This window comes from Kryptolebias marmoratus, linkage group LG11 (assembly GCF_001649575.2).
Source record: "Kryptolebias marmoratus isolate JLee-2015 linkage group LG11, ASM164957v2, whole genome shotgun sequence".
In the NCBI taxonomy this organism is placed as follows: domain Eukaryota; kingdom Metazoa; phylum Chordata; class Actinopteri; order Cyprinodontiformes; family Rivulidae; genus Kryptolebias; species Kryptolebias marmoratus.
The window spans coordinates 22,654,885-22,672,316 of NC_051440.1; the positions used below are offsets into that span (position 1 = coordinate 22,654,885).

Sequence of the window (17,432 nt, forward strand, 5' to 3'; positions counted from 1 at the left end):
AGCTTCTGTGTGTCAATGCCTCATTCCTTTTTCATCTCAGCACCTTGTAAAACAGATCATATCTGGTAATTTATGATAGTCTTTTTATTTCACTTGTATAGCTTGACTGACTCGTTAAATGTTAATGAACTGAAATAACACATTTCCTTTAAACTTTCCTGTGATAAGTTCACTGTTTGAATTTTTTGTCAACCTCAGTGGGTTTTTGCCCCGTGGAGACATGCTGATAGTTTAATAGAGATTTTATTTTCTCAGTGCCGCAGAAAATCTTTGATATTCTATTAGTTAGATGAGCAGTCCACCAGATCACCAAATTAACTGTATTTCTCATTTTTTTAAACATTTCTGCCCACTCAATCTGAGCAAATTTGTAGAATAAAGATCTAACTTTTAAGCTTTTAGTGTCAGAAGAGTCCGTGTCTCTTTTTTTGATTTCTTCATTTCTGACTTTTTCCTACTGATCTTTTTCACAAATCGGTTAAAAAATTTTTGAATTTCTCTCAGTCAGAATGTTCTAGAAATATTTATTCAGATAGAAATTCTTATCTATCAAAATTGCTGAATCTCATAGAAGAAAGAAATGGCAAAAGCACAAAAACAATTTAGAAGAGTTAAACACTAAAATGCACACTAAGTATACCTGAATAATGTGTTACATCATTTTATTGTTTGTAAATTTTCAGAGGTAATTTTGCCTTAAGTCCCTCTTAATTTGTGAGACAAAAATCTTTTTCTTCATAGCTGACGCTGCAGCTGAATACTGCAAAGTACGGCATCTTAAAACACTTGAATCTCATGAGTGCAATCAGAAGTGCTATTTCTTTCAGAAAGCAAAGTGCCAGTGACAAAGTGTCAAAATATCTCACACATATAAAACAAACATCTGTACTTTAATTTTAAGAAAACAGAATAGTGTTTTTCCACACCTCTGGAAACACAACATCCTTCTTAATTGGTGTGCATTTTTACAAGTTAAGCAGGCCTTAGCCTCAATTGGAAATGTTGAGGTATTCTCATTAAATTGAAAATTGGGTATGTCATTAGTCACACAGAACATAAACCAAAACAAATATATTGTATCTTGGTAGCATTAAGTTTTATTAAAGCAGCTAAGGTTATGAAGAGGAAATGGTAGCTTTATGTGTCAGTAAGTGGAAACAATGGGACTCAAGGTCAGAGGTGAATCTTTTAGTTTAATTTAAAACCCATCTGCTGTTTCCTTGTAGAAAACAGACTTTTGGATTGTTCCCCACTCAGTTTCAAAGGAAAACAGATGGATGTGAAATATGGGGTCAGAGGAGACTCACCCTGCAGCAGGGATGTTGCCGTGGTTACAGTCTCAGGGACTCCATCGACACTGTAGATGGACTGGAGGAACTCAGGGACACAGTCGTTTTCATCCGTTATCAACACCTGAACCTGATTAGTATTGAAGAGGCGAAGAGACATGAGGAGAAGAGGAAAAATAAATCAGAGTGAAAGAACAGAAAATTAACCACTCTTTATTAACTCTCAAATTTAGAAGACAACCGTATCAAATTCTCTGTGCAGAAAGTTGACCCCAAAACTTAATCTTAATTGCATTTTCTAGTTCCGCTAGTTGCCCGTTCAACTCATCCTTTATCTTCCACTTCATGATTTTCCCAAGTCAAAAATAGAAATGTTTTGAGCATGCGAGTGCCTCACTGTGTGTGTTTTCGACAAAAGCCCTTAGCTGTCCTCCATCCTACAAGCTCCCTGTCACCGCAGTGTGTAAAGTGTGAAGTGACAGCTGAGTAATAGTCCTGAAATAGCTGGGAAAGGTTTTTCCCAGTCTCCATCTCCTACCCCATAACATGCAGCTGAGCAGAAAGGAGGTTTTGTCTGCTAAATCTGTGGTGCAAAGTGAACCTGTGACATGATAATTGGGTAACAAAATCTTTAAAATTAACATTTTAAACAGAACTGAATTCATGAATAGTTTAAACTGAAATGTTCATTTGCAAAGGGCGATTTTGAATTCCGAGGTTCTAAATCCCAGAACATGTTTTATGTTTCATTTCCAGACATTTGACAAAAAGCATTTTCTAAAATACCGAAACAAAAGGAGGGGGAAAAAAGTCCCATGGTTCACTTGTTAACATTTCAAAACCACCCAGCCATGCCATCCCTGCAGAAAGTGACAAACTCTGCTGCTCCTCCTTTGAGGTTACCGCTGAGCAGTGCGATGTCAATAGGTCAGAGCCGAGTTTTAATCATTGAAGTTTTTAAGCCTTGCCAATGGTGGCCCAGGGGAGCAAAACACTACAGCAGTGAAGCAAAACAAAACCAATAAAACAATAAAATTCATAAAACTCTAACAAAAAGGAGAAGAAAAGAAACTTCACAAACCACAACATTACAGAACTTTTTTTTTAAAGTTACAAAACAGAAAATTTATGAAAACGTAGCTACAAGACAAAAATATGTGTCATGACAAAACAAACACAATGCCATTTCAGAAACAGCTAAAATTAGACATGAAGCCATTTTTGATTACACAAAACATATAATTAATAAAGACAATAAAACACTTTCTGAAATGTTTCAACAAACCCTTTATGTGTTTGGTTTTGTTGTTGTTTTGATACCAAAATTTTCAAAGCTGTAGGTCTAAAAGCAGTTTTCTCACAATTTAATCCTCCACAGTAATAGTGGAAGTTTCCTTAACAGATGCAAAGATAAAACTTCAAAGAAGACCTCGTATTGGTCCAAAGTGTGTGAACTCTTGACTCGTGTTTGCTGTCCGTACCACGGTCTAAATAAACCAACCTCTGTGGCCATGCTGAGGCTGCCCGGCTCTTCGTTGGCTCGCACCATCAGAAGGTAGCGCCGCTGATCGTTCTCGTAATCCAGAGTCCTGGTCAGACTGATCTCCCCGGTCTCCTGCTGAATGCTGAAAAGGCTGCTGGGATTGATCAGCAGGCTGTAGCTGATTTGCTGCTTCTGGAAGGAAATAGCTAGCACTACAAGGAAGCTGTGGAACAAACAGAAAGTGATTAAAAAAATGGGGAAAAATTTCCTTTGCTACTTGATTTTAGCTAAACCTATACTGAAGTACAATTGAAATCCTCTTTCCCTACATCAGCACTATGTGGTAATGAAATCAATTACTTCATGCCCCATTGGCCACATGTTATAAACACGGTCAGTCAGTATTTGTCAGTTTTGCGTAATAATAGAATGCCATTATGCAGATACCAGTGTTTGTTTTTATGGTTAAGAGAGTTTTCATTCAATAACAGTATGTGATGATGATTGTCAGTGCTTGCTCGAGTGCACCGATGTGACCAAATGAATACTTATTAACACAAGTCTTAAACAGTACTGTGACAAGATGCAACACCTAATGTGTGTTTCCGTTCCTGTCTGCTTTAGTTATTGTAGGGATTAGATTTGAGGCTATGTAGATGATAAAGCTGTCCCTGTGTGAGTCAGGCAGTGAATCAATATGCTACTATGCATACATTAGTATTATAATCTATTTCATATACATATGTCTTAGTTTATATTGTCTAATGCTTTATGTTTAGACTCATCTGAATTTGTTAGTTCTAGTCTAAGTTTCCTTTAATTTCAATTTTTAAGTTTACTGTTTTATTCTTTGTTTATTTATGTTCATTGCTTGAAAAAGAAAGTCTTGTTCAGTCTTTCATTTCCCTTAGTTTCTGTCTTGTGTTGCCCATGGGTGTCACTTGTACTTTTCTTTTTCCTCCCTTCCCTCATTGGCTTTAACTGTGGTTTGTTAGACAATTAGAACTCAGTGTGTGTTTATAGTCTTGCTTCACCATCCGTACTTTGTTAGTCTGTTTGTTCCCCAAGCCTCTGTTTGGTTTATGTGTTTTTTTTCCTCCCATCTATCCTGCTTTGTTTATTCCTCGCTTGTTTGTAGTTCTTTAGACTTACCAGCTACATTGCCCAAGTTTTCAGCAGTGTTGTTTTGTTCTCATGAGTTCACTGAAGTTGTATTTTTCATCAACCTCCTTCCTGCCTCCCTCTGTCCTGCTTTTGGGTCCTCCTTAAATCGTTCACTTAAACGCTATTATCTTTTTAAGGTTTTCCTCAATTATGCTCTATTCTCCTGTGTCAACTAACAATAAGAATCTGACAAAAAAGTGCTGAAATACAACCAAGTCGGCAACATCTAAATAAAACAGCTTAATTATAAGAGAGTACCTGGGAGATATTACAGTTGTTTTTTTCTTTTATAAAGACGATGTATTTTTCATAAAACCCTAAAATAAATGTAAAATAAACATGTGCTTTCTTGATGCTTTGCCTCAGACACTCATCTGAAATTCCACCCTGCTTTTGTTTGAGTAGATGTTAACGTATGCAGCACTCACGGCTGTCCTTCAGGTGTGTTCTCTGGTATGGAGATTGCGTAGCTGGTGTTGGTGAACTGTGGCGCTCTGGCCCCTGCCACCACAGAGAGCATGGCAGGTGCGCTGCGACTTCCCACACCATCAATGGCCACCACGCTTAACAGGTACTCTCTGTCTCTCTGAAGCACCAGCCCTGTGGTCACCACCTGGCCTGTCTTTTTGTCTACAGCAAAGCAGCCGTCGCCGCCTACAGGGAAATAAAATGATATGATTTCCTATCGCTGGATCCAAACCAACCCGATGATTATGTCTGGAATACTAACTCAAAGGTTACCCATGAGAGTTGAAATAATGATTCTTCTTTTTCTGAGCTCACTGAATTAAAGGGATACTTCTGCTTTTTTTTTTTTTTTTTTCCAAGGAGTGTTCTGTGGAGTTATCAGTAATCGATATCTTACCTGCAGTAGAAATCGCTCAAAACATTATCAGTTTAGAATAATAAGCAGAAGTTCTGTCAGGAGAGAACAGCTAACAGCAGTCGGAATGAAGTCAGTTCCAAAGCAGATTTCTATCATATTAAAGCAGTTCCAATCTCAAAAAATTCACATATGACTCTATTTTAAAAAGCTTTACACAACAGTCAGTTTTTCATTAGATTAAACTTGGTGTTATCCTACACTAAAGATATTAATCACGGATAACTCCACAAAATACGCCTTTAAATTTTTTAAATATATTTCTTTAAGGTTCAAAGCACATACTCAGTCTTCAAACATGTTTTCTGTACAAAAATGCTTGCCCAGTTCATTTAAAATGCAGGGAGAAATATCGTTTGAGTAACGAGCTGTGACAACATGTTAGCCCAGTATATAATCATTGTTCTTCACGCTGCAGTTTTGCTCACTCAGTTTAAGGAATATTGGTGGATATTCAACAGCAACTCAAGTTGAATCTATATTTCTTGTTTTGGTTGCATTTTTCTTAAACGACAAAGCCAATGGGAACAGAAGGTGGACTGAAAAAGGGGCTGACACATTGAAATCATCACCTTTTAACTCATATTCAAACATATTTATAAAGAAGATAATTTCCTACACACTTTTTAGATTTTTGTGGATAAAGATAAAAAGCATTAAAAAAGGTATCATTAGTAGGGAAGAACAATGTTAAGCAGTGATTGATTTGTGTTTAATTAGACTAAGGTCAGATTCATAAGGAGCCTCAGTTTGGCACTGAATGGTGTGTGGGTTCCTTTTCTATGCCACTTTAAACAAGCACAATATGAGGCTGTTTGAAATGACTGGATTGGATAGACTGCAAATAAATAATCATTAGTTTACCACCTCTCAGGCCAGAAAGTTCAAGGATTTCCATCTAGTCCGGACAGATGAAACCTGAAAACTGACTGGTCGTCACATTTTACTGTCCTCGAGATTTTTATCACTGACAGCAGTGCAGTGTTAGTGGAAATTTCAGCCTTGAGCCTCAGTGGCTGGCTTGTCCCAGAAGCAAATATTGACAGACTAACTCGGAGAAATCATGTCAACCTGTTGGAGTTCAAACAATACAAAACACACAAAATTATTATACTCACACCACCAGAACTTCTCTTTTAGAGAATGCAGGGGAAAAAACAAAACATAACACTGACTTTCATATGTATTAATAGTACAATACATGCTCTTATTTCTGTAATTTATAATACTTTTCATTCAGCAAAGTCTACAAAAAATGTATGTTTTCTGAGGATGTTGTGAAAGATTACTTTTAGAACATGATTATTCAATAAAGAGGGTGGTTGCCTGAATAGGAGTTGAGATTTTCACTTTGTCACATTGTCCTCAAGTGTCTTTTGTTGTGATAAGTTGATATGTAAACAACACTGAATTCATCTGTGTGCATCACACTCTAGCAATCAGGTAGAATACAAAGCATGCAAATGATGGTGTGAATTGTTGGACAGAACAAGACAATTTATTCAGCAAGCTTTAGTCTTATCTGCCTGCTCATCCATCATAATACACAGGTAGCCAATTTTATAAATATGCATACAATTTGAAGTGCTTCTTTTCTTTAATATTAAGCAAAAATGTTATGCATGTGGTTTATGGAGAACCAGGAAAAAATGATTTTTGAAAAGTAATCAAGTACTTGTGTTTTGTCAATAAGCATACTTTGAACATGGATGGGATTAAAACTAAACCTTAGTCAAAAAAGTATGTTATCCAAGATATCAAAAGAAGTTTTATGAAAGCATCAAACTGACACTGCTAGTCTGTTCCTGAGCACTATGACAGCCTTCCCTTCTCTGTGGTTCACATCCCGTCTGTTCCTATTGGAGACATTGATTTTTTTTTTCTTTAATGATTTTACAAATTAAAAAGACAGATTACAATAGGCATTTAAATGGGTGCAATAATTTCTAAAACCAGCTTGGCACTCATGAGTTTTGAAAACATTCCTCAAAAGGAGTAAACAGCACTTTTGGTTGGAGGCTATTTTCAGTTAGAAATTATTAGAACAGCCAAACAGTGTGTGTATGAGGAAGGGACGTGAAAATGGCAATCAATGAGTAATGAAAGAAAGTAAAGAAAAAGTAATGAAAGGACATGTGATAAGCAGCAATACTGTAACTCATTCTGGTACTTTTCTTTTATATTTATATGCTTTCTAAAAATAACAGAGGTCTATTTAAAAAAAGAGTTAACAGTCAAAGACAAAAATACTTGATTTATTGTTACTGGCTTTTTATTTTTAGGGATTAAAGTTTATAACCTTTACTGTAATAAAGTTTTGATTAGTATCTTTCCCTGTTTTGGTTTTGGTTCCTGCCGCTGCTTTCTTATTGTTCTGCAGACTGACAGCTGGTAGGAGTAAAACATGAACAAAGGTATCAAAGTGCCAAAGGGATTGAAGAGGAGGGGGACTGTTAGCATGCAAACAACAATACAAACAATACACTACTTTGAATATTTAAAGAAAAGACATCATGAATGTTTTAGGGGGAGATAAAAAGATTCAAAATGTCAGATTCAAGACTTTTAGAACATGAAGATCAAGCCTGAAAGAATTCACTGCATTGTTATATGAAAAAATGTACAGAAAATTAAAAATCAATAATGCTATCAGTCTTTAGGGCGGAGATTCTGTGATGTTACTTTAAATTAGACAGAAAAGTACAAAAACAACAACTGAAATGAAGGGAAAGTGGAGAAAATAATGTAAATCAACTGGAGACCCAAAACAAATAACTTTTTATGTGTAAAATTTATACTCTCTTAAATTTCTGTATTATTTTTCCTACAGTGTTTAAGCTGTCATCAATGAGGATATGTTGCAACAACGACTTTTTCACAAGAAAACCCCACAGGGCGCTTTACTTTTTTCACTTTTAATAAGTACTGCAGATGGGGTCAAACACGGTCATCTATAGGCCAATTACTCCCATGACAACTTGTGATGTTTAATGTTAAGCACAAGAAATGTGGGTTAGATGAATACATGCAAAATCCAAACAGCAGGCGGACATTACGTTTATTGTTTTTACTAATTTTTAGCTGACAAACGCCACAACTTAAGAGTTCTTAGCATGCTAATGCAGACAATGAGCACCTCCAATTGGGGTTTAACTCAAAATCAGGACGCTGTGGGATGTCCTGATTACAGTTAAACCGCAAGTCGGAGGGAAATCAGAAAACCCCACAAGCAACATCGGCACATCCCGCAATCTCTGCCAACAACCCTCAATCCCTTCAGCCACCAGGGGGTCCACTGTTCTGGCAGGCTTCCAACAGCCCACTGCATGTGTTTGTGTATGAGTGAATGTGTGCGTGCATGATTCTCTGTATGAAACAGAGAGTAGCAGACAGACAAGAGTGCATGAAAAGTGCATAAACAAATCTGTGAAGGCCTCTGGCTGTGTGGGGGATTTTCTGATTGAGTGATTGTATGTGTAGGAGAAAGAAAAGAGGGATGGGGATAGAGAGGGGGAAAGAAAGACAGAGATGCTAATGGACACGTAAAGAGTATGTGAATGCATGAATGAATGTGCAAATGCCTGTGGCTGTATCTCTGAGAGATTGTGCTGGTGTCAGACTGGTTGTATTAATTTCCAAAGCTTCATAGCCTGCCAGCCTATTACCAACAAGACAACACATTTCACTTCCCACTTATGCATCTTATGAGGCTGTGTGCATGTATATGAGCAGCAATAATGCTTACCGTCTGACAAGAAGTATTCCACTTCTCCACTTTTGCCCTCATCCCCATCAATAGCCTCTAGCTGGTAGACAAATGATCCTGCAGGGGCCTCAGGAGACACAACAGCTAGGTAGGGGTATGGCTTCATATTCCACTCAGGGATGTTGTCGTTAACGTCGGTGATCTTCAGCTTCACCTTGTTCAGGTACCAGTCTGGGCCTGGGGGATAGTGCAGAGATAGTGACGAAGCTGTGATTACTTAAAGTGACAGCTGTCATGTAATAGCGTGTGTAGAGGAGAGACAAGCAACCAGGGAAATCCAAAGTACCAGCAACCAGTGAATCAACTAGGGGTATAGGTATATAAGATATAAATAATCACTTTAGAATGAAAAACTTTAAAGAAGTCAATAATAAACATTAGCGTTTCTTGTTTAAAGGTACTTGTTGTAAACAATGAAGTCAAACACAAAATAGGTTATTCTGAACTAGATTAAATGTGTGCAGCTTGAAAGAGTTTACAACAACAGTTTTCCAGATATAGTGATATACCATTCTGAAAAGTGGGTATGCATTCAATGTAAGCAAAGCACTTGTAAGAATCCACCTAAAACCAAGTAGTAGCTTGCTTCATATGATTGACCTACATTAAGCTGACCATAGTCTGTTTGGAAAACAAATATGATGAAATTGGACAAGCATATAATGCCGAAAGTTCTGAGATGGAAAAAAAGTATATGAGTGAATCTACTACTAACACAAAAAAGACCCCCCCCCCCAATATCAAGAATAAATATTGGGGATCGAGCAGGGCAGTGGAACGCCATAAAGACAGAGCTCAACATTTAAACACATGAAGCCTTAGCAAAACTTCTTCTAGACCTGTTCGTTTACCATTTCAGCCTAACATATCTTTTTATTTACTTGCTTTGCTTAATAAATCTGAGTGTAAATATGAACCAACATATTAAATTGGTTTGACATCCCAATCCCAAACGGCTCTTCCATGGATGTCGCCATATTCTATTTCATTTACTATTTTCAGCTGTTCATATATAAACAAACACACATAGTAGTTGGATGCAGCTTACAAATTTTGTTTCCAATTTTTTTTTTATTTAACCATTGCTATGAGAAAAAACTTGTGGTGATTTTGTTTCTTACTTTTTGATTTTATTCTTGACCAGTATTCATGATGTTGCAGTGAGTACCTTTAAGCAACTTGGAGCTGTTCACAGTACAGTATGAACTCAAAGATCTGTTGAACTCATATCAACCAGAAAGAAGTGATTTACCTATGATCATCTTTGGTCTTTATTTTGTTTTCCTATGGCCATTGCAGTTAACAGGTGGATAACTCTGTAAGTGTCCACGGTATAGAAGCTGGTGGATGTGTTATCACCCATTCATTTTCTATCAACTCTACCATTCAAGCATGCAGGTTCCCATGGGAGACAGCCTCAGCCTCAGTTTCATCTACCAAGTCTGGGTAAAGCTACCTTGATCTTCCCAAAGGGATGCAGGGATGAGGCCTGAAGACAGCAGGCACTTTGTCGCCTGCATGCTGCGTCACTGAAGTGAATAAGAAGATTCCAAGAATCCAATTACCAACTTGCTCAGTCTAAGCCGAGGCTGATTGCAAGAGAGCACAGCAGCTCCCAAGGAGAAGATGTGTATAACTCTATGACAGGAGCGTGGCATGACTTTTGCTGGAACTGATAATAGGGATTGTTAAACGTCACGACCTGAAAACTATGTTCAAGAAAAAAAAGACAACATAATAGGCCCCATTACTTTACATTTTTGTGAAGAGTTATTGCCTCAAAGTGAAGCTATTCACAGAATTGAGAGCTGACATACTACTTTCACAAATACTGGCTGTGATTATGTGTCAACGTGGCATGAGGAAATGTCAGAAGAGCTGCCAACCAGTTCAGTGGGCTGCCATCCACAGAGGCCATCTGCCTCACCCTAGAGAAGAAGAGCCCCCTGCCAAGACAAACATACTCACAAACAGATGCACTAACAGATTTAAACACAAGCACAAAGACTCGTCATATGGGCAAGTTATACCATCACACCCATCAACATGATTTCACTTTTAGCATCACTCTAACAAAGCTTTCATGCCTCCCTCGACTTTTTATTCTCTTACAAACAAACACCAGTGGACACTCAAACACAGAGATGAGCTACCTGAGAGATAAAAGTAGCTATGGGTTGCTAATCTTTTTATGTAACAGGTCTCCTGTTTGTGACCACAGGCTATAAATGTGCTCTTTAATCAAAGGAAAAAAAAGCAAGAGTTTGTGATGCATCCAGTCATACTTGAAGTCTGACTCAACGGATGTTTTGTATTACAAAACAGTTCTGCTTTGCTGGTTTCCTTAATATTTTGCAGCATAAAGTCTCTGCTGAGTCTAAATTGACAAGAGTGTGCATGCATGGCGTTCTGTCTTGTGCATCACTGTGTTGGGTCTGTGATGAGCTGGTGATTTGTCTAGAGTATCCCCTGCTCCTCAGTGGATGACAGCTGGGATCTGCTAAACCTCCGCAGCACCCTGTGTTCACTCAGATGAGTTGGGAAACAAAAAGGTAATATGGAGAATACAGTTCTTATTTTATAACTATTATATTTGACGGAAAATACAATATGATGCACTCTAGACTCATTCTGTAGAGTTCACAACTCAAACACAATAGCTACAAAGTGTGTGACAGCTCCTAAAAGGATTGTTAGAAGGATAATAACACAGAGAGGAAGAGCTAGAGGAAAGAATTAATGTAGCTTTCTGCTCAGGCTTTAAAGTTCCTCTGGTAAGAAGAAAAGTTCAGACTCAGATGTGACGGTAGTTCGTTTTGGATAAATAGCCACTCTAGCGCGTGGGCAGAAAAACAATCAATGCTCAGATGCTATCTGCTAAAATGTTGACAGCGGCAATTTATGCACTTTAAGCCAGATCATCCTGCTCCGTTAGAGGGAACAATCCTTTCGTGATGAATAATGAGAAAAGAAAAAAAAAAGATTTTAGTAGAGGGGGGGTTAAAAGGCACTTAATCAAAAAGAAATCAGAGCTCTAGCACTTAACATTTAGTTAACTATCAAATCTTTGCAGGGAGCGATGCAAGACACATTCCTTGCCTCCTGCTTGTTGGTGTCTTTCCCAAACATGTCTCTGTGGTAATGGTGGAGATGATTTTACAAGGCTCCATCTAATTAGCTTGTTACAGAGAGACTAATCAGAGCCAAGGCAGATAATTAGAGCCTATCAGCTCTGGAATGATAATGAAGAATGTACTTGTGTGTGCACGGATGCGTGTTCATGAGGTGTGAGACTTATGCATGCATGGGCCAGCGAGAGTGCACGCCTCATGTTCTCGGGCGGCTAACGTGAGCGATTTCCCTCTGATCTGTTGAGCTAAGTAAAGAGCTACTGTGAGCGATGCCAAATGAGCGCCAAAGCGACACAAGCTGCCTCACCTGACCGGGACAAAAAAATGTGATGAAATCACTGGCAGAAGCTCACGGCCTCAAGTAGATTTTTCAAAGTCAAATACGCTTTGTGCACTGTGTGTGATGAAAAGCTGGTCCATACTGTACACCACAATCCCATAAGGATAAGAGCATCAGCTGGCTGACTAGCATAGTAATGCTTCATGAAAAGTTGGAAGATATGGGTGCAATTGGCCAAGGCTCAGTGAGTACAATGACTATAGTGTGTTAGCATGTGTGTGAGTTGTGCATGTGTATTTTCAGTGTTTCTGCATGCCATTCTGTTGATGTTTCCTGCTGTTAATCCTCTTCTTGGGTACATGCTAAATAAAGCTGCTAAGTGGCTTGCCAGTTTGAAAAAAAGAAAAAAAGTTGTCTCAAGTGCTTCTGTGCACATCTATGCTGCCCACAGTACAAGGACATAGAGTGTGTGTGGGAAGGGGATGAGAGAAAACAGAGGAAAGGAGAGAGGCACAGATACAAGAACACAAATATCAACAGAAAAAGAGAGATAGAGGCTGAGAGGGGGAAGAGGCAGGCAGCACGGTGGAAGAAGTATTGTGTGATACTTACCAAAGGAATTAAAATAACATAGAAAGCACACAAGGGAACCACAACATATAGCGTAGCACAACAAAAGGTGGTGGGGGCGTCATTGATTGGAAAGAAAACATAAAGTAGCAGACCATAAGAGAAGAAAATTAAGATAGAACAAACAGTATAATTAATAACACAAGGTTTTCTCATGTTTCCCTTGTTCCCTCTACCTCCATTGAGGAAGGGAATTAGGATACAAAAACGTCTATGAGGAATTAAACAAATTGCGTCTGCAAGCATAAACATCAATGGCCCGTGCGAGACGTGGAAATTTCAGAGGTGCTCTTTTAGCAGCGAGTGAATGGAAAGTGAAAATCAGCTCAAAGGGGGAGTAATGAGGTACATTAACCAAATGCTTGCAGAGTTAAGGAGGCTCTATTCCAACCTGTGTTGCTTAAAGCTGAGTGTGAAGCCGTCAGCAGGAGATCAACACGCTGAAAGCACCGGGGACGGAAATCTATTAACTCTGCAGCAGCTGACACACATACCATGTAAACACACATTCTGGCACTTTCATCCCAGAACAATTACAAATGGTAGACATCTTCAAGTTCTGCTCATTATTTTAAATCAAAATCTGCTTCCCTGAAGAAAACGTGCGTTTGTTTGATGTGCTTGATAAGGAGCTGTGTGTGTTTCATATGGAATTCATTTGCAACAGTGTCAACATTACTTTGGCCCGGATTACTTAGCTGCAGATAATGAAAACAGAAAAATCATGTAATATATTGTAGCTGTTTAGAAAAATATTTTTAAAAACCATCAAAAACAGCATGAGTATATGTGATTCCAACAGGAATCCAAGTCAATGCAACTCCAAAATTGATTAGAAAAACAGTAACTGTGAGTGTAAAAGAATTTTCTAATAATTTAAACAGAAGGCAACTAGGAGCTCCTGTCTTATTTTATTTATCTTCAATACACTTAGCCAAATAAATATATATATATTATTACAACAAGCAAGATTATAGGGTTGTTTCTTAAATTGTGATAATGTTCAAAACACAATATGGGGGCAAAGTGAAGTTTAACCAAATAGATTCAAATTCTGTTCATGTTGGATATCACATTGTTATCTATCCAAAAAGCATTTTTACTGCATATAACTATCCTAATTTTAGGATTTCAACATCTACTGCTTCTAGAAGCAGTCCAAGTGCAAAGAAACACCACCCAGCTGTTTTTTGTTAATAACTTAATGTTTTCTGGTGTCTGCAAAACAACCTGTTTCAAAAACCTTGGGATTGTTGCGTCACACAGTCTACATTAGCTACAGTGTGAGAAAAAAGGTTGCATTTGCAGAAAAAATACAGTATGTATGCTGAAGTCTGCTGCTCAACTTCACATCACAACTTCTTCACACTGCGCCACACTCAAGCTGAGCAGATTGTGGCGCTGAGGTGGAAGCGAAGCAGAATCCTCAGAGTTTGAATCAATAATGATATAAATGTGCATCAGATCTGCAGCGTTTAATCCTTCAGAGAGTTTTTATGGTTTTTAATGTAGTGCGTTAGTGTGGTGTCAGGTGTTGGGAGGGCGTGGCCAACAGCAGCTTATTTGCACAATAGTGACGTAGCCCTAAAACCAAACCATTCTGAAATGAGCTCAAAACAGGCAAAACTGATCAGGTGAAATATCAATATCTGAGAATGATTTTTTGTATTTAATGTAATGAACATGTTTTGTATAGCCCACAGACTTATCCTAACTTGTTCAAGTAAGCATAATAGGTCCCCTTTAAGAGTGGCAACATTTTTCTTCCAGTATTTTGATGTAGCTTATTTTTATTCTGGTTTTTGAATAATGAAGCTGGAGAGAGCCAGCAATCACCACTTTTTATTTATTTTTTTATTTTTTCCCTTCCGGTCCTTCATTTTAGAAAAATAGGCAAATAAACAAAGTTAAGCAAACTACCAAAAAAAAAAAAAAAAAATCTTTGTCATTCTGAAAACAACAACAAAAAAAATACAAGCTGCAAATACAGCTGCAGAAACACACTAGAATACATCTGCAAGTTCTAATCAAAAGATGATAATAGTCATATCACAGTTAAAGTTCATAATACTCAGAGTTCACTATGTAACATTGTTCTTAGAAAATCTGTTGCAATGTAAATTTTAGTCTTATTCATGTTAACCCTTAACTCAAAAAATCTCAAAACAATGACTGCTAAGCTTGATGTATTGTTCTGACTCTTTACATCAGGTATTACCTGGTTGGAGACAAAGAAAAGTGTACCTAGTTTTCTGTATCTAACAGGGTTCTAGGCATGGGGGAGGGTGCAGCACCAGTGCAGGTCACATTCTGCACGTGTGACTCAAATCTGATAGCAACTTACATCAGGTAATGAAAGTCTCCACAGACAGTCTGTAGAAGTTGGGGCCACGTGTGAAAAGTGTCATTGACACTAAAGTGCACTAAAGTGCAATATCACTTACAAACCGTAGAGGCAAATAAATAATTGAGTACATTTTTACTGTGGTTATTATTGCATGTTATAATAAACTCTTTACTGTAGATAGTTTGATTTTGGTTTAGAAATAATTTCATGTTCACACAAGCCTGAAAAAAAATACTTTGTCTAAATAAGTTTTGAATAATACTCCCCAGCTTCACTTAAACCTGACAGCAGTCATATGCCAAACTTTTAAATTTTTATACGCAACAAACCAACAGATTAAACTGTCTATTTAAAAGAAAATTTTCAGTGTGTTTAACAACATGAGGCAATTAAAATTTCTTAATTAATTACCCTGCCCTGTTCTGAACATTTAATTGGTTTGGAAAATAGATGGACGGTTGGATGGATGGATGGATGGATGGATGGATGGATGGATGGATGGATGGACGGATGGATGGATGGATGGATCTCTCCTGAATGGTTCCTGACAGTGTGGGTTCCTTCATGTGCCTGTGGGCTCGTTTTCATGTAGTTCAGCCAAAGAAAATTACAAAAACTTATTCAATCCCTTTTAGTTTTATTGCTTTGAGCTGAAAAAAATGTGCCCTATTCACTCGCATAAAAGAGGAGGATTTAGCGAGGAGCAAGTGTTGCATGGAGATATACTGGTTAGTGTATGTGTAGCCCTCAGAGAAAGAAAATGTATAATTTAGCTGAAATATGTTACAGTTCATTTGAAATAAATGTGGTCTGAGCTTTGTGTTTTGTTTTGCACTTTGAAAAAACTCCTCAAAAATATATACAAAGTTTGAAAATGCAAAATGACTAAATACTTTTTGTCTGCATCCTTCTTTTGCTCAGTAATCATAGTAATACAGACCTAAAAATGATTGTGGGATGTAGTTAATTATGACATTTAACCTCAAATATTCAACTAGTAAAACTATTAAAAAAAGTAATTTATCAAATAATTTTTCAGTTACTAATTCATTTTCCATTTTCTCTGGGTATGAGTTTATTTCTATCAATAATTTATCATTTAGTTGTAGAAGCTGGTTTGCGTACTAATCAGCACGTCTCTATATTGAGTATATAAAAAAATACAGAGTGCAGTCTAAATAATTAGCAACACGCATGTTTGAGAAAACTATATATAGCTCAAAGTGCAACTTGTGTTATTTATAATGTGCATGAATATTTTGTGTAAGTGTTTGTTAATTTAGAGTATTTTATGAGACATAAATGCTGAAAGTCTGACGAAAATGTAGGGAATCTAAAAACAAGTGGTTCTGTTCCAGTACTGCAGGCAAATATGAGCTTTTGGAGTTGTGAGAAGGTTGACTGCTTTTTGTGGAATTTCCATCACTTTCAGCACTATGTTGGTGAATGTTGGAGCTTTTTAGGGCACAGAGTTTTTGTGTATGTTTCCATAGGCTTGAAGCTGCCATGGTACATGAGCATGAAGGATCAAAAAAAAACAAGGACTGGAGAATGACAGTTTGACAGAGATGGAAACTTTGAACTGTGAATCTTTGTTTCTAATGTAATAGTTTAGCTTTCATTTTTCTGTTTGCTTACAGTCCTGCACCAACATCTCTGGTAACAATAAATGTAGCCTTACATTATTCTAAATGTAGACTGGTTTAATCCTGGGCAGTCACAGTCCACATGTCAAACATTACTACATAGCCATTAGGACTATACATTAAGAATGCAGTATGAGTTTATGTGAATATGAAGTGCAGTCTAAAAACACTCTGCATGGTGAATAGGACAAGAAAAGTGCTTCATAAAAGCAGTGAATTTACCATTTTTATTAAGGAGATATGACTAATAGCCCACCAGCTGATCCTTTGGTTTTAAGTTCTGTTTTGTGTCTGTTTAATGCTAAACAAAAACTAATATCACTTTTGTTATCCTCCACTATGAGAGGGTTTTACATTCAAGTTATAACAGAAATAGCAATCACTACCTCACGTCAGTAATTCAGCACACCAGCTCCATTCTCCACTTACTCCCTTCACACCACAAATAATTTCTTTTTGTCAATTTTCTCATGATTCTTGTCTGTTCCTGGTCTTTTTGACACCAATCAAGCACATGATATTATAGCTAGGAATTGAAATGAATATGTGCACCTAAAGCTTAGATTTTTTTCAATGTTAAAATGCTGAAGATGACAAGGCGAGGCTTGGCCGAACTCAAACTCACAACGACACAACAAAGTTTTAAGGATTTTATTGCCAGGAGATTGGAAGTAAGCTCAAAGTCTGTTATCGTCTCACTCACGTGATTGGCTAGCGGCGGGACCGGAACTGGTAAGTCCTCTCTAGCTGGGTTTAGCGTAGCAGACCGGCTGGTCTGAAAGGGGCTGAGGCGAGAGGGAAAGTCCAAGTCCA

General features: G+C 37.5%; 1 protein-coding gene across 1 annotated transcript in view; it reads right to left on the reverse strand.

The window, feature by feature from the left end:
- The window catches only part of LOC108237539 (neural-cadherin), a 112,193-nt gene that overhangs the window by 64,880 nt on the left and 29,881 nt on the right, over window positions 1–17,432 (reverse strand). Inside the window, exons 2-5 of the mRNA XM_017419030.3 lie at window positions 8,565–8,762; window positions 4,365–4,590; window positions 2,791–2,995; window positions 1,308–1,419 (exon numbers count right to left, since the gene is read on the reverse strand). Coding sequence (XP_017274519.1) covers window positions 1,308–1,419; window positions 2,791–2,995; window positions 4,365–4,590; window positions 8,565–8,762 — 741 coding nt within the window. The remainder of the gene's footprint in view (window positions 1–1,307; window positions 1,420–2,790; window positions 2,996–4,364; window positions 4,591–8,564; window positions 8,763–17,432) is intronic.